This window comes from Chironomus tepperi, unplaced genomic scaffold, assembly GCF_022539635.2.
Source record: "Chironomus tepperi strain 1889 unplaced genomic scaffold, CSIRO-AGI_Ctep_v1 contig_67, whole genome shotgun sequence".
Taxonomy (NCBI): domain Eukaryota; kingdom Metazoa; phylum Arthropoda; class Insecta; order Diptera; family Chironomidae; genus Chironomus; species Chironomus tepperi.
The window spans coordinates 427,963-450,148 of NW_027226189.1; the positions used below are offsets into that span (position 1 = coordinate 427,963).

General features: G+C 30.6%; 3 protein-coding genes across 3 annotated transcripts; 2 read left to right on the top strand and 1 right to left on the bottom strand.

Moving 5' to 3' along the window:
- The first annotated feature begins 272 nt into the window (after positions 1-272).
- Positions 273-11,411, top strand: CAH1 (carbonic anhydrase 1). Its single transcript, XM_070653082.1, has 5 exons — positions 273-585; positions 9,884-10,145; positions 10,207-10,360; positions 10,506-10,577; positions 10,644-11,411. The coding sequence occupies exons 1-5, from the start codon at positions 552-554 to the stop codon at positions 10,962-10,964; spliced, it is 843 nt and encodes a 280-aa protein (XP_070509183.1). The 5' UTR covers positions 273-551; the 3' UTR covers positions 10,965-11,411.
- A 3,064-nt stretch (positions 11,412-14,475) lies between these two features.
- Positions 14,476-19,104, top strand: LOC139100482 (uncharacterized). Its single transcript, XM_070653081.1, has 4 exons — positions 14,476-14,734; positions 16,943-17,089; positions 17,753-17,904; positions 17,961-19,104. Exons 2-4 carry the CDS (start codon positions 17,043-17,045, stop codon positions 18,728-18,730), a joined length of 969 nt encoding a protein of 322 aa, XP_070509182.1. The 5' UTR covers positions 14,476-14,734; positions 16,943-17,042; the 3' UTR covers positions 18,731-19,104.
- A 78-nt stretch (positions 19,105-19,182) lies between these two features.
- On the bottom strand, positions 19,183-20,204 carry mRpL10 (mitochondrial ribosomal protein L10). The gene is made up of 3 exons (XM_070653083.1): positions 20,118-20,204; positions 19,987-20,051; positions 19,183-19,921 (listed from the first exon to the last, which is right to left on the bottom strand). The coding sequence occupies exons 1-3, from the start codon at positions 20,137-20,139 to the stop codon at positions 19,229-19,231; spliced, it is 780 nt and encodes a 259-aa protein (XP_070509184.1). The 5' UTR covers positions 20,140-20,204; the 3' UTR covers positions 19,183-19,228.
- Between the last annotated feature and the right edge of the window lie 1,982 nt (positions 20,205-22,186).

Genomic DNA, 22,186 nt, shown 5'->3' on the forward strand with positions numbered 1-22,186 from the left:
AAAAGTGTTAAAAAACTCATAAATAATCATGTCCTAGGCCAACAAAAAAGCTACAAACATCGGCTTTTCCGATTGTTGAAGCAATGATCGTATGATGAAGGATAGAGCATTTTTACATAACATTCTCATCAGCCGCTCTGCAAACAGAAACAAATGCTCCATAATAATATTGTATTATCACTTAGTCACTCACACAGTCATGCATGCATGTTGTAATGAAAAGAGAAAAACAGACATAGCAGAAAATATATAAGTTTTGTTGGATTTACTTACTCTTTTAGTTTGTTGAAGTCATTTAGTGTGAATATAGATACCTCTGGAAGAAGTCGATCGTTTCGGAGTACATTTTGAAGTTATTGAATAATAATTGTTTTCACTTTAATCGCTCACCGTTCACTTTGTAAATAAAAAAGCAACTGAAGCAATTTTTTTAGAGTTTCATTAACAAATCGCCTGCTAAGTTCAATAAGTTGAACAAAAAAAAAATTAAATTTATTAAAATAGAAAATTTACCGTGAATTAAAAAACAATTTGATAAGAATCAGCAGAAAATGAGCCACGATTGGGGATATACAACTGAAAACGGTATGTTAAAAATTTATGACATTTCCAACAAGTCTCGACGCAATAACTCAATCCATTAAATTATTATAAGAATAACAAGTTGATGTTTACTATTTATATCGATAACCTTTTCATATATATTTTTTGTGGATGCATTAACGGCCAAAAAAAAGTAAATGTGCCTCTACACGTGCACCAAACAGTATTTGTAAACATTATTTGAAAGTAATGAAACTATTGGAGAGAGTAAACTCATTTCCGGAGCAACGATGATAGTCATAAGTGCATTTTTGTTGCTGAATTGTTTTCTACAATCGCAAACTTTCATTGTCATTAATAAATTCACATTACTGCACGTCATTTGATTAATTTAGTTTTGACATTTTCTGAGAATTGTCAACTGACAAATTTAGTTTAAATTTGGTTACATGACGTGAAGTTAGCGTCAAAAAATGTTATTCAGTACAAAAAGTTTGTTCAGTAAACAAATTATTTCAGGTAAATTTCAAGCTTCTCAATCTTTTGTCACAAAAAGTCCCCGAAAAATGTTAATTAACTTTCGACACAGTTTGGGGAAATACAAAAACTCAATTCTAAGAAGTCAAACGTGCAAAAAAACAAGTTACCGCAAGGAGTTATTAGCAAATTTACTTTACGAAATATTGAAAAGAATTTGAATTTTGCTAAAATGCATTAAAAGCAACAACAACAAGAGTTTCATTGTCATGGAATGAATCATATGAGGAAAATTTATGAGAAGTTGTGGCAAGTGTGAAGAATTATTCATTAAATACATTTAAATGGATAAAGCGGATGATAAACAAATGCGACTGAGAATGCAAATTAAATGGGATATACTGGAATTTATATTAAATTGTATTGCGTAATTGACAGTCACACTTTTTAGATTTAATTGCTTAGAAAATTGAAAAAACGCGGTTTTTAACATTCTCCTTTACATTGCATTGCTCAGGTTCTCCTTTCTACTTCCCTTCGGATGTTTGATGTCTCACGTGATTCGCAGTTCTACAAACTTGTTGTCATTTCATATTTAATGCTATTGCTACATCTTTTAAATATAAACTTATGACACATAATTATAGTGCGATATTTTTTTTCACTCATTTATATTATTGCCATATAAAACAATAAGCAAGCTTGTCATGTTTATAGACCTAAGGGGATGAGATAAAAATCGTCTTATCAAATAATTTAAACGTCACGTTTTGAAGGTATTTTTTAAGACATCACGTTGAAAACAGTTTATTTATCAGAACATTGATCTACATTATTAATGGAATGTACAATGGCAATATATGATATTGATAATTGCATGATGACATGATGAGTGCTACTTGCGATGTGCTTCTGAGTGTCAATAAGACATAACATAACAAATTCTCAATAACATTATGATATATACTTCAGTACTTTTCCTTTAATATGATAGAAAATTGAAAAACAATTTAAAATTTTTGATTGATTGACAAAAGTCATCACAGAATTGGCATCTAGCATGTGGGCATTAAATACACATTTCTATCATTAAATATCTCAATTAATTGACAATTGCAATTTCATTCCTTAATGGTTTTTTTTCATGACAGTTCTAATTTGAAGTAAATACTCATTTCCAATAAAAGCATCAACACCTTTAATGCTTATTGATGAAAATTGTTTTATTAATTTATAGATCAATCAGTCATTGAGTCCTCTGACGTACGAAAGACAAAATAAATAGTCTTCTTTTTTTGAAGTGGAATTGAAAAGTAAATTAAAATTTTTTATTTGAAATTTTCATGCCTGAGAAAAATCGAGTTCAAGTCAGAAAACCACAAATAACAATAAATTGATTTTTTTTATATTATTAGCAATTGAGAATTGCACGTGGATAAATTGAAAGCAGTAAATTGAATTGATCTGTTTAGATGAGATTTGTTCAGGGTTTCCCTTTCAAATTCATGTGATATTCCTTGAAAGATATCATGTGACTAAACAATAATTAATTCCTAGGAAAAAATCACAGCTTCAAATAGATTATTCCTAATGTAAACATACAGTAGGTTTTACAGTAGCAATTAATCATGCATGGTCAAATTTACTTTTTGTTGCAATGCTACTGCAATAGAGGAATTGACCAACTGTTAACTAGCTAAGTGTTCTTGAAGCTGCATTTAGCATGCAGCATACAACGTTCAACTTCCTTAAATATTTCCTCAAACCACAATCTAAGTTAGAACTTGAAGTCGACACGAATTCCACATGGAGTTGATTCGACCTGAGTCCAAAAAAAATCCAAGTCAACTTCAAGTTCTGGTCTACGTGATAACATCCCTCAATCTCCCCCTACAACGTTGTATACGTGCGAAACTCTTAACAGTTCCAAGCCCGCCCACAAAACATGATAACTGATTGATGGAATCTCCTTGAACATATGTTTACGTATCAAACGTGTAAGTGAGACTACACAGAACAACGATTAAAGAAGAAAAGAGAAATGATTGCGGAAAATAAGAAAAATATATTTTCGCTGCTCATTTTGCGGACATTGTCAAAGAATAGCCCACTTTTATTGTCAATTAGTGCACGAGAAGAACATAAAATTCGCATCATATTACGTCTACAATATATTTGAAGTCAGCGAACACGATCTGCGAACAATTTGATGTTGTCAACGAACTTTTTTGTTTGAAAGATCGAATTTGATGAGAAATGTTTACAAATTTATATAAGCATGTGCAGCTAGCTGTTGCTAGAGTTGTCTATCTTATGTCAGTCATTGCACGTCGTGAGATCATCGATAGATATGGAATTGATTGTTCTCTAACAAAACTCGTCTCTAAATGATTTTCATCTAGGCACGACTTTAACCTGCACCTTTAAGGATATACAGTACAAACTCCTTAATTATAAAACATCTCAAAATAATGACTTCCATATCAGATATCGATAGAATTACAGAAACAAAAGCCTGATACCCAGTTTAGTCTCAATTAAGGTATAATATCGCTAATTCAATTTTATCATCCATATATAATTAAATACTGGAGAATGTGTTAATTACGACATGCGTTTCATGAATTTTTTTGTTTTCAAGCGGATACTCAAAACAAGATCATCAATTCGCAAGTTCTCCATAAAAAAAAATAATTATTGGAACATCTGTTGTGGAGCCCGAGTTTTAGGCAAACTTAAAAATGAGTTAATTGACTTCACGAGATATGCGATTTATCTGATAATCAACTACCGTAAAGTGCTAACAAATAGATATGTTTACATAACTTCATACGTCAATCACCTACTCGCGTACCCCCAAGAGATTCTATTTAGATAGGAAAATAATTCTATATGATAAAATCAAATGAGCAATTACAACGTAATTAAAATTTCAATCAAAACACACGAACTGTAAGAGAATAAAAGATGAAAGCTATTCATTCCAAAAAAAGTCGGCTATTATTAGATATGCTATAAATAATTCTCTCATATGATCTCCTCATTGCATTCTGCTTTCATTGTATTACGCGAAAAGTTATTGTATATGGAACAGTATGATCAGACATTCTTGGCAAGTTAATCAGCAGCGCCAAAATATTTCAACTTTATGGAATAAAAATATATTTTTTATGGCTTTCGTCTTGAAGGAACTTGTAAGGTCATGCAAGAATTACCCGAGCGATGCAAATGAAGAAGGTTCCGCCACGGAGTTTTAAAGGCTTCGCTAGGCATATGATCACCAAATGGCGGCTTCTGTTTGGTGTTAATAAAAGAGGTTTAGCGGAGCCTTTAAAAATCCGTGTCGCAGCCATCTTCATTTGCGTCACTCGGATTAAGATCTTATTTTCGAAAGTCATTTAAGAACAATGAAAGGCTAATATGAAAGATTCTGCAATCTCAATGTACAGAAGTGATAATTTAGGAATTTTGCAAAGATATTTAACAGAACTGACAAACAAGTCATCAATTATGTACATCCAATACAAGGTGATCCAGCAAATGTTAACAACATTAAAGAATTAATGTGTAAAATGGGAATTTCCCGCGGTAATTTGCTTATTCCATTGCGTCTTAAGTAAAAGTACGCGTTAAAATGAAGTCAGAGTGGATATTTAGGTTTAAAGTTTTGGAATCTTCCTTATTTCAAGCTCATTGATCAATATGAAATTCTTGGTTTATAGCTTACACTTGAAGTTAGTAATCTAAAACTGACTGGATTTTCTAAATAACCTCGAATTTTGCAAAGATCGATAATTTATCATTATACAGAAATGGACAAAGGTTCCTCATTCTCTGGGAAATCCCAAACTATACTTAATTCCAGTTGATATTCACATCACTAATCGAACCTTGCATGAACCAAAAAATCCCATACCAATTCTGCCTTTTAAACTCCAATACCAATGAACAAACTTTATACAGAATTTCTCAGAATGTCTAAAAAACCTCATAACATATATCTCAGCTTCACAGCTAATTTACTGCTTAAGATAAGAATATCCATGTCTAAAATCAGGTTTCGTTCCAAATATGAATCAGTCTAAAAATAAATTCTGTTATGATTCATTAAATCAAATGAATATTCAAATGTTTGCTGATATTCCTCATTCAAACCTGATCTTGTGTCAATTCACATTTTTTTCCTGAAGTCATGTGACATTCTAGTTAAAAACAAAATCAATTTGACTTGTTTTAATCAAAAAACACGATTCGTGTGCTTAATAAAAAATAGTTTAGCAGACAATACGTCGCCAATGACAGAACAATTTGTTCTAAACAACTTGTTTTAAGCTGCTCAACATCAATTCATCCGATCATGTTAGAGAATTGTGAATCACAGATTTAATGACACTTTTTTTTTCATTCTTTCATTTAAATCGCCGAGTTCCGAATGGAAATTAAATTTATTTTTTATTACTTCTGCTTATTATTTCATACAATTTGAGGCTACTGAAAAATGGCAACTGAAAATCAATTTTGCAGATTCATGTCTGATTTCAATTTTTATCTGTGAAAAACAAACAATAAGATTTTGAAAGTCAATTTAGTAATAAACTTTATTAACGACGCAAATATTTATACTTTAGTCAGGCACAAAACAAGATTTCTTTTTCGTCACTATAAAATATCTTCACGTATCAGTAAGTGCAAAGTTTGGTATGCGAGAATATCGAGGATTGTAAACTAGAACGATTTTTTTTTTGAAATTTTTCAAAATTTTGAATTTTTTAAATAAATTCTAAAATTGAAATTTTAACGGTTTTTTGAATTTTAAATTTAAATTAGAGAATTAAGAAATTGAAATTTTACAAAAAAAGTCAAAACATTCGAAAATTTCGAAAGCAATTCAAATCAGCATTGCATTCACTTTTACCTAAAAAATAATAAGAATCTTGTCAGACTTTCGACATCCATAAGTTGAAACTTTTACCTAGCATGGCAGCCCAGTTGTACGTGACACTGATCACTTTTTCAAGAGAGACAACATTGCAACTTTTTCTTCTTTTACGCATAAATACACATGCAATAAATTACATAAACAATGACTTGAATAAATATCACAAGTGGGGTCATTCATTAGTGATGTCCAATATTTCTGGGTGGGACATTAGTTATGTGATGATTTGAATTACATCTGAATAGCACAAATCGATTAATCGGTCTAAATTCCATCATCAGATCAGTTTGACTCTGACTTGGTGCTAGATTTTAGATCGATTAACCGACTAGTGCTATTCGAGATAATCCTTCAGGACATTTGCTACCTGAGATGTATTTGAGATTGAGATCCTCATTTATGAACGACTCCCAATCTGAGCAGATAAATAAATGCAGAAAGAGAAACAACAACTGCACATTTTTTGATGCCATAAAACATTATTTTTGTCAGTCGTTTTATTTCTCATTCGTTGATTTTTATTGCCTACTTTTTTTTGGCAATCAAGTCAAAAGAGAATGAAAAAACGCACACTAATGCGCTGAACGGGTCATTGCATCTTTCCTTCACATAACTATTCGAACTGCTATGTATTTTTATTTACTGATCATATTAACAATAAATATGTTTGAATGTAGAGTCACGAGACGTAAGAAAATCTCGTTTTGGCGCACGATTTGTCATGCCATATGACGACGACTCTCTTACTCATAATGATAGTGATGAAATTCACGAGATTTTTGTATAAATATGTAGTTAATATACATTTATAAAATATGACTTTCGTTAATCTACATGATTGTATTTGTGGAATTAATTATTTCCGCGGAAAGAACTTTTTATTAGCTTATTTTGCAGCAAATCTTGTTTATGGTAGAAACTTCCAGATACTTATAACAGGTTTCCTTAAGCCAGTTTCTCGGTACTGTAACCAATACCATTATGGTTCAGAAAATATGTAAATAAATAAGCAAGCATCTGAAGAAGTAAACAACAGATTGAAAAATAGTCGTAAAATATTGTTAATTTAAGCGCATTTCTTATTTTGTAAATATAAATGTTAATGAGCAAAAAATAGCATTTATGACTAATAAGCTGTTAGGCGTCTGCAAATTTCGTCAACAAGTTACATTTTAATGTGCTCATGGAAATGAGAGAATGTAAAGTTATAGCTTTGTGTAAAGTTTTATAGTCCGGAGAAAAGCTTTAGAAACTTGATTTTTATTGGATGTAAATAAGTCATACTGATGGCTTTTGAGTGACTTCATTGCTTATGCCAGTGTTGTTCAATTTATTCTGTGTCACGACACACATTGGTGATAAGCCACAGCCGATACCAAACACGGTATGTGGTTCATAGCACACTAGTGTGCCGCGGCACACAATTCGGACAGCACTGCTTTATGGTATAACATCTGCTATAATTGTAAAGGTTAAAACTGGATTGTGGGTAGATTTTTCATTTAAATCCTTGAAATTTAGAGGTTATGCTTCCTTATTAAATTTTCCTATTTATTTCTTAGTTCCACAACTTCCGTTTTTCTTCAAGTACTTTCAATTTGACTGGATCTATCAAATTTTACTTGCGATAATCCAATTATTCTATTAATCTACTTCATCCTCAATAACTTTGGACACGCAATGATAAAATCAACAGAAAATAATGATGACATTAACTATATTTACTCTATTTCAAAGGACAGTCCTCTGTCTCTTCCTGTTAATTGTCTTTCCTTATTTCACCTTCAAGCATTTGCGACTTATTAACATTCTCAACAAACAACAAGGATTCCGATAATTACACAAATAATAATAAAACGAAAATATAAAAAGTTATAGATAATCATTTATCCAATAATAATAAATAATACAATAGTTAGGCACAGTACTGAGACAAACCTTCTCTCAGAAATCCTCTCATTCCATAAAAGGTGCATGCTGTCTACAATAAGATGTAAAAGTATTACTTTAATAACAATACTATTTTAAATATATTTTATAAACTCAAACTTGAGTATTACTCAGACATGAGACAATCAAGAATAACAAGAGTTCAAAAACCGCGAAAGGTCATTAGTGAAAATAATTTAAATTATAATGATAAAAAATTCATGGCTATTTTGAGGTTGATTCAATTGTTTTTGAGTCTGTTAGTCATAAAGTCAACATCGGAAGTGCTGAATCAACAAAGGTTCTTATTTCTTACAAAAATATTACCTAACTTAGAATTTCATCAATAATAAGAATCACCAAAATTCTTAATTGTATTTTAATGCTCCCATTTTGTACATTCCGTGCTGTAATTTAAAGCTCTAATTGTTAATTATTTTGGTTACAAAAGACTTTTTCTTGTTTGTACAGTTAATTGATATTGAAAATTGATTCACAATTAATACTTTACATAACAAAGTGTTCAAAATGTATTTTTAATTATTTAGCACCCACAAATTAAGAATCGTCGACGACATTCAATTAAGAAGTTCTTTATGATGAACAGAATGTGCTAATTGAGCAATAAATAAATGAAAGTTTAAAAACATTTTGTTTGTTATCATTCAACTCATAAAAATTGCGGTGGGCTATAAACATCTCCGGATTCAATTGAACTCAATTGCCCCTAATGGATGTGACAAATTAAAATGACCATACGAATTCATTTCGTTCAAAGTTATGGGACATGGTTGGATAATGAACTTGAAGATGAAATAGGATGATTGGTTTGAATTTAATAATAAATCAACACTGATCAGTTCTATTGTGATGAATTGAATATAAATCTTGAGAAATAGGCAAAATTTAGAATGAACTAGTATTGTGCAGTGTGATTTTGAAGCAATTAACACAATTTAAATTAATCAATCATTGCTGAATGATTTTAAAAGGAATTGAATTCTTTTCAGCTAGATTCAGCGCAATCGGACATTATTTCAGTAAATGATATTGAATTCAGCAATCTAAACTTGAATTCTTAAGCTGAATTCAACACAACAAAGCTGAATTCAGTCCAAAAATCCTAATTCAATACCACAAGCTGAATTCAGCTTTATTAAGTATTAACTCAACCCATTATATCTATTTATAATCCTATCTTATCTCATAAATTGCGATTCCATACTGTCTGTACAACAAACCAATTCAATTTCCTCTCCTCATGTCCAACTCTGCTTATAAAAATTTACGAACCCTCGTCAAAAATCTAAATAACTAAATTTGTATATTTCGTCATTCATTTTCGTAAATTATTTATTTAAATAACCCCAATGGACACTTTACAATTTATATGAAAATTGTCACCAAATAATGAATAAAACGGTCGATCACGCAATAATATTCAGATTGCTTTAAATAGATATTTGTTAATTAATTAGTGTAAAATAATTGTAACTGATAAATAACGTAAATGGAAATGAAATATTGAGTGGTAATTGAGAATGTATTAAGCTCTTGATATGGTTGTATGTTCCGCAAGGTTGTTTAAGAATGTATTTAAAAGTGAGTAAGGTAATTGTTTACTTATAGCGACTTGAGTCAGTCAAATTCTTTTCTATTCCGGTATATATCTTATCACCTATTAAACTAAGTGTCTGACTGATAAGGAATTTACAAAATAGCGCAACCAAAAAGATGCCGTAATCCAGATATATCTTAACAACCTTTAAGCATACAGCTTATCTCAATTGGAATTAATTAAATTTATCAACAATTGCGCGGCTTTTTGTATCAAAATCAAATTTAATGATTGATTGATTGAGTTATTTATTTCGTCAGAGTCTTTAGCTTTCTGCAAGTTCACGTGCTGATAACGTCCAATGATTTTGCACGGGAGTTGACATCTCGTGCTTAACTGATAAACATATAATAATTTATGTCTCTTTAATCACATAGGCCCAGAAAAATGGCACGAAAAGTTTCCATTAGCAAATGGCGTCCGTCAATCGCCAGTCAACATCATTACTTCGCAGACAAAGCAAAGTACAGACTTACAAGTCAATCCACTACGATGGACCTATGTTCCTGAAAATGTCAAATGCTTGATCAATCCTGGATATTGCTGGAGAGTTGATGTTAATGCAAAAGGATCGGAATTGACTGGCGGACCACTAAACAATGATAAATATGTGATTGAACAGTTCCATTGCCACTGGGGGTAATTAAATGCTATTTTTGGTGTTTAGCTCTATTTATTAATTCAATTTCATTTATAATAGATGCTCTGATGGTCGCGGAAGTGAACACACTGTTGACGGTCAATCTTTTTCGGCTGAACTTCACATTGTTCATTGGAATTCTACCAAATATAATTCGTTCCAAGAGGCCGCAGGTCATCCAGATGGATTGGCAGTGTTGGGTGTCTTTTTGAAGGTAAGGATACCTCTGACATAGTTCCTGTTTTCGGACAAATTGGCAATTTGCATATTCATTGTCAACTCTGTTGGATTTTGACTGAATATCCCAAATTCCATAAAATTCAATTACAAATTCTAATAAAACATTTAAAATCACTCAGGTCGGAAGTCCACATGAAGAATTGGACCAAATTGCGCAACTTATGCCATACATTGGACATAAGGGTGACAGAGTAAGTAAATGATTAATTTTGAAAATAAAAAATCAATTAATAACAATCAACATTTATCAAAAATAGATTACGCTTAAGTCAGTTGATATTGCCAAATTTCTACCAGAAAACAAAGCATATTGGACATATGAAGGAAGTCTAACAACCCCACCATTCAATGAAAGTGTTACATGGATTTTATTCAAGGAACCAATGTTTGTTTCATCTGAACAAATTAACTTGTTCCGTGAGCTTAGACGCTATGATGTTAATGACGAATGTCCATGTAATGAACAAAACTGGCTAGTCTATGACTCAGTTGAAGAAGATCCAGGCAAGATTGTCAACAACTTCAGGCCACCATTAGAATTGGGCAATCGTGAACTCCGCGAAGTTGGTGAACATTAAAGGAATAACCACAGAATATTATTATATTAATCGATGTCATGTAGTTTGTAGGAGCAAAATGATTCTAGTGCTAACATTTATTCTCCACTTATGGAAAATGAATTTTCCTCTTTTTTTGCTATAGAAAAAAAGAGAGCTTATTTGATGATCAAAATCTTATGAAAAAAAAGCCTTTCTCTAGGAGACACATATGACATAGCATCACAGATATAAATAGTGAGCATGATCATTGCTTGTTAGGGTTCTATGTTTGCCTTTTGAAAAGGTTTATAAAAAATTTAAAATTGCACTAATTTTTGTTGCTTAACAAAAAATATTAGGTGCTATTTCATCATTATTATATATACGTAGAGATCTAGACTTATGCATTTCTGATTCGAAATATTACTTTGTAAAAATTATTGTAGAAAAAAATGTTAAAAATAATAAAATATATTATATTGTAAATGTTTTTGAGCTATTCGAGAAGATAAACTTGAGATTTATTGAATTTTTACAGCAATTGAATTTAATGTTTGTTTTTTTCAGACTTAAACTGCGCAGTTTTTTTTATCTAAAACTTATTTTAGTTCCAGTAAGTTTCTATTAATCTACAAAATATTCTGATTTTCGAGTAATATTTTCAGGAAATTATTCACTGATATTGATGTTAAGCGAATTAACATGGAAATTTCGATCGGTACAAGCAGTTAAATTGTGTTCAATGAGATTGAAACATTCAAAAACAGGATATCACAAAGTTGCTAGAAATTAGACATCAATGTTTAAATTTATAGAAATGAGTATTGAATAACCTTAATACTTGAAGCTTGTTAACAGAAAAAAGACATAAAAACGTTATTTGTAGATAATCCCTGACATTATTTTCACACAAAACTTCATTAAATGTCATAAAATATCATATAAAATTCAATTGAAACTGTTCAAAACAAGAAAATTCCCTCAAAGTCTTAACGATCTTCAAAGTTTCAATTTATTAAGCTCACTCAAGCGTTTCAAGCTTTAAAGCTGAGCGTCACAAGCTTCTCTGAGAAAAAGCGCTCAAGGAAATTTTCACTGATCGTTGGGAATTTTTTTTTCCTCAGTTCGTGCGTTGATGTTTTTCAGTTTCCTTCTTTTTCCTCTATAAAATTTAAAATTTTATATGTTTTCGTGTTTCTAGAAAGATTTGTAAAATGAATTTTGTGTTTTTGCGCTTGCCTGTGTGTGAATAACAACATCTGGCTCATTATCAATTGATGAAATATTTTCTTTTGAAAACGTTGTTTTTATTGCTAGTTTCAATTGAGGTAGGTTTAGATACTTTCTTTTGTAATTCTATCATTGTATAGATGTGTAGCACAGTGGTTATTTATTTATAAGTTTAATTACTTTCAAAAATGTTTATTTATTAATCTTGATGTTTATTCTTCGCAGTTCAAAAACAGACTGAACTTTTGTACGAAAAAGGGGGTTTCAACTATGCATAATAAATATTATTCAAATCTCAAATGACCGTTAAGCACTTTATTTGCGAATTTCGAGTGTATGATTCTAATAAAATGATACTAGAACATTTCTAGGCAAGCATTCCGGTCTAGTACAGAAGCTAAAGATTTGTGTGTCATTGTCAAGTTTCAGTAAACTAAAGAGATTGTGTGATTGTGCGAAAATAGACACGACTTATTTAAACGGAAATACATTGTGACAAAAAGACAGACAAACTAAATTAGATATTGTATTAGTTGTTTTGACTTCACAGCTAACTTTAAATGACTTCGTTTGCTAATTTGATCTATAAAATGTTTTTATAGCGGATCTAATTGTGCGAAACAAACAGGCACTTTGAAAACATGAGGAAAATGACATCGATAATTTACACTGATGTTTTTTTGGTTCCTTAATATCAAAAAACTAGACACAGCCATTCTTAAATGCTGTATATCTAAAAATTCTCAAATTCAGCTACATAAAATACCTAAAAATCGTTTAATACGTGTCAAAACAAGTCAAAACAAAAAGAAAATATTCAATACATTCATAACTCCGATGAAAATAAATTATTTCCAATGACACTTATCACAGAAATTATCACTAACAATCTTCGAGAAAATTTAAAAGCCATAAATTCTACACGCACGCTTTAGCAATTATGTGGAAAAGGAACAACTGGGATTTTTATATAGAAAGCAGAATTTTTCAGAAAGAATCTCGTGATTATCGTAATCTAAGCAATATTGACATCTAATTTACTTTGTCTGTCCGATGGTGTCAAATGAAGTAACAAAATACTTAAAAAAAATTTGTGAATCACAATTTTAATGTTTTTCTCGACTGAATAAGAATCTTATGAACTGAGTAAAAATTGAAAAACAGGTGATTATATCATAGTTGACTGACACATTAATGTTTTTCGCTACAGATATACATACATAGTAGATAATTTGCGTAGATGAGAGTTTTTCAAGAGTAATCACGTAGTTATCGGAAATTTTGGTAAAAATCAAATTTGGGTGAGTTTGACCAAATTTAATAACAGTTGGGACGGTGCGAGAGACTAAGTGCTGATCGGGTTTATTTTGCGATATTTTGGATTGATCATTTTTGTCGTTGATTTTTCGGGCAACAATTGGAATTTGGGATCATGATATGAACTCCTTCTTATCATGTGAGTAGCTTCATGCCTTCTTCGCAAATTTTCTCAAATTCATACATGAGAACATTCATTCCTGTTTACGCATTTCAAAATGATACTGCCAAAAAACCTGTGATTTTTCAGTTTTTTTTTTGCAACTTATTTATGATATTCAAGCTTGCACATGATAATTGACCCACTTTATGATACACAGAATATTTCTCACATGAAAATAAAACATTACTCGATCGAGTGCGCGGTGGGAATAAGTTTTCCAGTCAAAAATTTAAGCGAGAAATTAGAGAAAATCGCGCGTATAAAGGACCAACTTAGAGAATTAATGATTGTCATGTAGGTCATTCGAAAATCAAAAAAGAATAAGATTTGAGTTAGGAATTTGAAAATTTATCAATCTTAGGTCTAGATTTTTGTAGATTAGAGCATGTTTCTGCAAAAATGGCTATTTTTAGCCATCGACTAGGAACTAAAGCTTTTTATCTACTTTTGAAGAAGAATTAGAGTTAGCTTTTAACGATTTAGGTTGATTGGTTTCTGCTCATATAACGAACATGTAAAATCTGTATCCAACCCATTCCAAAATCCAGACTTCCCAAAATTTCTCCATCCATAAAGAAGCAAAATCTACAAAAAGTCATTAATATTAGCTCTTAAAACAGGAAATAACACTTCTAACTGCTTCTAACTAAATATATTTCACAAACCAATTCCTCATCAACTTAACAAATTACTTGACTAATTAAAAGTTCGTTCCTCAGTTCAAACTACTCGCAAAATTTTCCTACTCATTTTCTCGAGTCCCAAAAGAAAAGAACAAAAAAAAAAGTTGTTCACTCTGAGCTTCACTCATTTGTGTTTGTTACATTCAAACGATTCGTAAATTTTCATTATATTTTGACTTTCCTCAATATATATCTCAGATGAACATCAGTCGTTGGAAAGTAAAGACATAAGAAGACGACAAGTAAATTACGCGAGTGATCAGTGTTTTTTAGAAGAAAAATTTTATATACTTTTTTTTTGCTGTTTTCGAGTCATAAATTGCGTTTTAATTGTGAATGAGATTAAAAAGTTGTTGACATTAAGTTTGTGCATTTCAAAAGGTCTATTTTGTAGCAAATTGCAAATTGTGTCCTTGGTGAGTTAAAAACATTGAAATAACATGGAATTGATAAAGAATTTTTGTTAAAGTGTCGAAACATGAAAACTAAGGAACAAGTCAGTAATTGAGAACAATTTCCAAAGCTGCAAAGCTCAAAACAACAAAATAAAATTTTACGTAACATGAAAATATTTCGTCTCTATTTTCAAAGTCATGTTAAAGAAACAAACTAAAAACTTTTCGATGTTTTCTCATTTTTCTCAGCATCGTCCTCAAAAATGTCTGAATCAGCAACTGTCGTGCAAAAACATGTCTCAATTTTATCCAAAATATGCGAAAAAAATGTGAAAATTTTTGGTGCAAAAATAAATTTTTGACCATTACATGAAAAAAAAAAAGACATTGGAAAAACGCAAACCTTCTTCATCTCACTCTTGTCGTTTTCATTTATTTTTAATCTCTCCTTACTGCTTGCTTGCTTGTTTTTTCTCTTTCTCGTATATGTACGGGGCTATCTTATTTTAAAAAAAATATTCAGACTCAGTGGCTATTAATAGGTGGATTTCAAAGTTATATTTGTGCAACAATAATCATAGTCCAACTGATCAACTAAAAGTCGAAATATTTTACGAGTAAATGAAAATTTTTCATCTACACCACTGACTTTGCGACTGTTCTGATATTAGATGTGAAAGAAATGAAAAAAACATGAAAACTCACATGACAAATGCGAAATAGAAAAAGAATGCTGTTGAAAAAGAAAATACAAATGAAAATTGTTGTAGGTTGTTAGCAAAAACTCAAACTCAAGCGATAACTAGTTTATGTGGGATGATTGATTTCTCATGTCTTGTATGAATTTTTAATGGGGGTGGTAGTTAATTAATTTATTAACTGATCCTTTCGGGGTTATATTTTTGCACAATATGTGCAGCTGATGAGGAACAAAATTTACACGAGCAGATGAATATGAGATATTTTGTGTCATTAATCATTCAGCTGTTGAAATGCTACCCAAAAAAATGCATTTTTGTGAGTTTCTTGATCGCATCATTTAACGAACTTTTTAAAATGTATGAAATTATTTGCGTCATTTTGACGAATTTCGCATCATCTAAAATGATTTTGTGAATAATCTAGACCAATCTAGACTTTTCATCACTTAGAAATTTACTAGGCTAGACTCGGAAGAAAAAAAAGGTGCCTTAACTGTAGTCCGGACTGTCAAGAAAATAAATCTAAATGCTGTCCCTAACATAATCTTCAATAATTCACAAAATTTTCGCATCATTTTCAAACTTTTTACATTGTTTTTTACAAATCATCATAAATTACATTTAAATGGATAATTTAAGCCACTTACCCACTTGTTTTGTCAATATTTCAAAGAACTTGTGACCACATAATCATTTACACATTTGTTTACCACACGAGACACAATAAACTTTAATTAAATTTAATATTTTGTTGAATAAACAAAAATTTACAACGAATAAATTATAAACAGACGCAAAAACACCTACTTTGATCATTTCATTTTCAAATATACAAAAACCGTTGATGCTTAAAATCATTTCTCTTCAAGTCATTAATGCCTCAATTTAAAACACAGTAAAATTCATGAATTTATCGCTGTGAAAAGTCACTCTTACATGAAAATCACGTTAGACACATGAAAAAACAAGTTGATATTTATATATTTTTCTTATTACATTTACACCCATACGAAGAAAACTTAGATTGTGATCTGGCGCTTGATATATTTTCTTCTACAGTTAAAGGAAGACGTCGTTGAGAAAAAAACATGATCATTGAATCAAATAGCAAACAACAAACATAATAATGGACGCAAATCCTTGTGTTTTGTGTGTCACGTTATTTAAAATCACATAACAAACTGATGACGAACATGCGACACAATGTATCGAAAATAAGAATATTTTGATGACATTGGGCAATGCTCAGTAATTATTCGAAACATTAGGCTGTTAACGCAAATGAAAATGCCAGCTAACACGAGTTTATTTTTAAATTTGAGGCGTTTTTTGTTTGCAAACTTTTTTTTTCTCCTGTTTTTTTCTTTTCTTCTGCCTGTATATAAAAGTTTTTTTCATTTGTGAATGGGAAACAGTTGTTGCTGATCAGCAGATTTCCTTGATGCAATTTCATGTTTTCTTCTTGCCTACAGACACCTGTAAATTATTTTCTATTGTTTCATTTCTTTTTCTTATTTTCTTTTTTTAGAAGACTATCTGCAGTTGCGAATATATAAATTTAATAGTTAAAGTACATTAAATTGTTTTTGTTTTAATTAAGTCTCAATTTATACTGACTACTTTTTTGAATGGATAGCATGAAAATGAGACCGATTCGTATAAGAAAAAATTCTAGGTCGGTAACAAAGGGATTTTCCCTTTTTTTCTTTCATCGTGTGATGTGCTCCATACAGTCATTGCCTTCTAAATTTGATTAACTTGGATCTAACAATTCTCAAAGCCTGCTAACGTACAAATTTTAGAACTTATTTTTTTTAAGATTCTAGTTTTTTGAAATATTATCAATTTATGTAGTTGTTGGTGTTTTACAAACTTTTAAAATAAGTACTCTGTATCTTTACATCCTAAAGAACAGGAAGATCATTATCATCACACAAAGTTCGTGGTTTAATGACGAATATTAACAAAAATCTAAATTGTCAACATTCCAAAGCTTGTAAACAAACATTTGGTTCCTTAAGTCTTAACTTTTTGCTATCTAGTCTGCAAATGCACCACTGAGAATTGTTAATCTTACACAATTTGAAGATCCAGTAAATGAATTTAAAATGATAATGACTGTGTGGATTTTAGCTGAACTAACAAGAACGTTTTGTAGTTTTTCGCGTTTGAATTTTCCATAATAACTAATAATTGATGAATTTATCATTTGAATGCTGCATATTTTGACCATTCATAAATACTTCACACATGGTTTGCTTCATTTCTGTATGGAATTTTAATCCAATAATTCTCAAATAATCCAGCAATTTTTAATAATTCCTTAATTTCATTACAGAAAGTCGTGGACTCAAAATGGTGATTCAGACAGACCCGTTAAGAGGCTATTTACACCTGAAATTAAAAGATTATTAAAGGATTGGCTAGTCAGACGGAGAGACAATCCATATCCAAGTCGAGATGAGAAGAAGGCGCTTGCAGTTGAAACTGGTGAGTGCCATAAATCCAACAGTACTTCATTGTCTATAAAAATGTCATTCTTTCAGGTCTCACGTACACTCAGATCTGCAACTGGTTTGCAAATTGGCGGAGGAAGTTGAAAAACACAAGCATGCAAAAGAAATCGTGGGGGAATCTCATAAAAAATTACAATTTTTCGGCTCGTGGAAATGTCGAGCAATTTGAGATTAACAGTGCCGATTCAATTTGGGGTGATGGACATGAATCACTTGATTCTGATTCATTTGATCAAGACTCAGATACTGAAGCTCAGGACTTAACAAAACAAACAAATGACATGCATTTTGATGATCAGCAATTCAAAGCAGCACTAACATCAATGGCTCAATCTCTGCCGACGAGATCATTCTTTAATTCACAAAATTCAACACAATTTGCTATGAATTTCCTAGCGCAAGCTCAACAATGCTTTCAAATCTCATCAACAACAAATGACATGCAACAAAGTGATCAACAGAAGCAATTTTTTGCTAATCCAAATAAGTTTAAGAATCATATTATGGAAAAATATCTTCGTGGATTAGACGATGAGACTAATAACAATATGATTATTGACAATGACAATATGAATAACAATCAATTACCTGATAACTGCAAGAAACCAGAGCTATCAAAATGGCTTGAAAGTACAGCCAATTTCCAGCCTAGCAAGAATAATTATAACATTGATTTCTCTAAGAATGACAAGAAGAAGAATAGCAAGTCATGTTCTAGTCTATGTGAAAAAGAGCTTATAGCTGCAGAGACGCTAGTCCTTCTTAAAAACAACTTTCGTACGAAGTTCTACAACAGCTAGGGAGTCATTTTGTTAGAATTAATTGATAATTTTGTTGTTGGATAGTCATAATTGGACGGTTGACAGACATGATATCGACTCACATGAAAGAAGTCCTATGACTAACTTTTTGTTCCATCCTTAAAAGATCATTACGATGATAATTAAATTTGTTTTTCTTATAGTAGAGCATTCCGAGCTTGTTGAGTTAGAAGATGAATATTATTATTTTTTGTTTCACATAATCCATCCAGAATGAGATAAGAATGTTAATTGTGTGATGTTATGTAAAAAATCAGAACAAAAAAACTTATTTTCACATTTTTCTATCTTGTTGATATTCAATAGGAAAGATTTTTTTTAGATATTATTAGATTTGTAGATGAAGACATAAAGATATATATTGTTACATAAAACACAAAATAGCCTTTCTATGCTTACTTTTCAGAATTGAATGAAACTTAAGGAGGAACTTGATTTAATTCAATTTATTAATTCTACTATGATTAATTAACACATTCACGATTCTGTCGACTCACTATTTTCATTTTTCACTTCCTTAGCATCGCTTTTCGTGTTTTCACGTACATGAGCATCAAGTATGTTGACTAAATTTGTTTGATGACTTTGAAGATTTTGTACGAGCTGACTTCCGGCTAAATTGAGTACATTAACAAATTGAGATCGTACAATTTGAATATCTGGCATGTTTCCATATGCAATAAATTCATTTTTGGACAGCAATTGGCCTTCGGCGATACCACAGAGCAATGTCATTTGTGGAATCTTTTTCAGCACTTTCAACATTGTATTTACTTTGTTATGTTCTGTACAGAAGATGAAGCCGGTCGAGAAAAACTTGTTTTGATTTAATTCCAATATGCACTCGTATTTTGTGTCCTGGACGGCCAATTTAAGAAGTGAATTTCCGTACTTTTTGATCTTCATGCCTTGTTTGTGTAATGCAACAGCAGCTTTGAAGAATTCCTCACCATTAATTGGATTTATATGTACAATACCAACCATTTTTGATTGATCGAACCAATTTCGAGCTTCTTTTGCCAAAATCACTTCGTATGGATTTACTTCCACTGCCTTCTTCTTGAATTTTGATTCATCTAATGGACATGGAATAACTCGTTCCTTTTTTGGATAAATAGGCTTTGTCATTGCCAAAATAAGTGCTCTATGAAAGTGGGGTTGCTTCGGACGCTAAAATAAAAGAATTAAAGACGGTTTCATTTCATTTCTGGATGTTCATAACAATCTTTGTTTACCTGGATATTAATTTTTCCTCTAAATCTTTTAAATGCCAAATTAGGCAATTGCGCCGTCAGGAATGCTGTAAATTATAATAAGATAATATGTACCGGCACGTTATAAACACTAACAATGTATTGTTACTTACAATTCCTTAATATACTCGTCATTTTAATTAAATTTTACAATTTTTCTTATGTTCACGTTTTGATTGTTTTCGTTTCCCCAACTTTCGTTAAAAAAAAATATTTGAATTTTAAAAATCCGTTACGAATAAAAACTTAACGAAACTTGACTCGCAGCATTCTAAGTTGTCCAAATATGGATAGCAGTGAAATATGCATGACATTTATTGGCTTTGAAGTCATCCTCGACATTAACTTCATATTATAAATCTAAAGCTGTCATTTGGCGACGAAAAAAAATCAATAAGCACAAAAATGGATGACTAAGAAGTTTCAAAATTAAAGGATAGATCATCTTCGCATGCCAGTAAAAATGCCATCCAAATACTTCTTATTCTCATGATTTATCATGACATATTTATTTTGTATATTCAGTGTTACATATCTCAGAGAAAAATAACATTTCACAAACAATAAATAATTTAAATTTATTTTATGTCTAGTTATATGCAATGACAAATCTCTATCAGTAATATTCAGTCTTTTTGATTGCACTATGGGCCCAAAATGGCAAAGGTTGTCAAAAATTCAGGTTATGTATGGATGTTGTAGTGCTTGAGGAGTAGTGTACGGGAAAAAAAGAAATTTTGTCCAAAACTGCTGTGTGCCTGACTTATGGCCAAAAAACGATTTTTGGTACCTGCCATTATAAAAATTGTTGGCGTGCTTCAATACATGGACCAATTTTTTTCAAACTTTTTTATTTATTAGATATATATAGAACCTACAAAATAGCAACACATTTGCATAATTTAGGTTCCACTGTATATCCAAAAAAGTTAAAAATATGTCAAAAAATGCGATTTTTTTTACATTTCATGCTCTCATGGAGCTATAATGCACTATGGGATAAAAAATATATATGCATTTGATAGAACCTATTTATATCTAAAAATCATAGATAGATTGTAATTTAATTGGATGTACTACAAAAGCATGAAATAACTTTAAAGCCAAAAATTTTCGGTTTTTTGTGATTTTTTGACCTTTAACCCCATTTTTCCCTACAAAATAGAGTCGTGCTGTTTGAGCTGAACACTGATTATTATAGGACTAATATTGTACTAATATTATGTGAAAAAAAATTTCAATATGGGACCCCCCTAGCTCATTTTTGGGGGTCCAAAGGTTGCCCCCCAAAAATGGGGGTCTCTCAAAACTCAATGTTACTTTTCTTAACCGGATGTTTAACAAATAATTTAAAAATACTTTTAAACTACATTTAAACAAATTTTAAGTAGTTCCAAACTGTTCTAAACAATCGAAACTACTCATGTTAGCCATTTCATAGATTTGTAAGTTTTTGAGTTTTAGACATATTTTCACGAGGTTTTTTGGACTCAAATGGCAATACATATATAAATTGTTTATTTTTTCATAAAGTACTAACAATATCCTATCCAACAATATATAAAATGTCATACATAAGGTCAATTCAGTCAAAAAATGTGAAAAATGTTCAAAATTTTACGTTTTTTGAAAATCATCCTTCACATTTATGCTTATAAATGCTGTTAATCTTAAGTATATGCATTGAATTTGGTATTTTTGTAGACATTAGAGTAGGATTGTAATAAAAAGGAAATCAAAGTCCAAAAATAGCTTAATGTAAGAAAGGACAAAGTCCAATTTATCAAATTTTGACTACTCAGTGCAGGAGCATCCAAATTTTACTTTTTGTAATATTTTCTATAGATCTATACTAGAACTAATAAAAAATATTCACAAAAGTAATTTTTCGTTGCTAATTGTAAAAATCGAGTTAGCAAATTTATTCTAAAAACAGCTATTTTTAAGGATTTTCAATGGACGAATTTGTTCTAGATAGTCACGGAAAATGATTTTTGTGTACATATTTTATTAGTTCTAGTATAGATCTATAAAAAATATTACAAAAAATAAAATTTAGATGCTCCCTGCACTGAGTAAAGGCAGTCAAAATTTGATAAATTGGACTTTGTCCTTTCTTACATTAAGCTATTTTTGGACTTTGATTTCCTTTTTATTACCTTAATCCTACTCTAATGTCTAC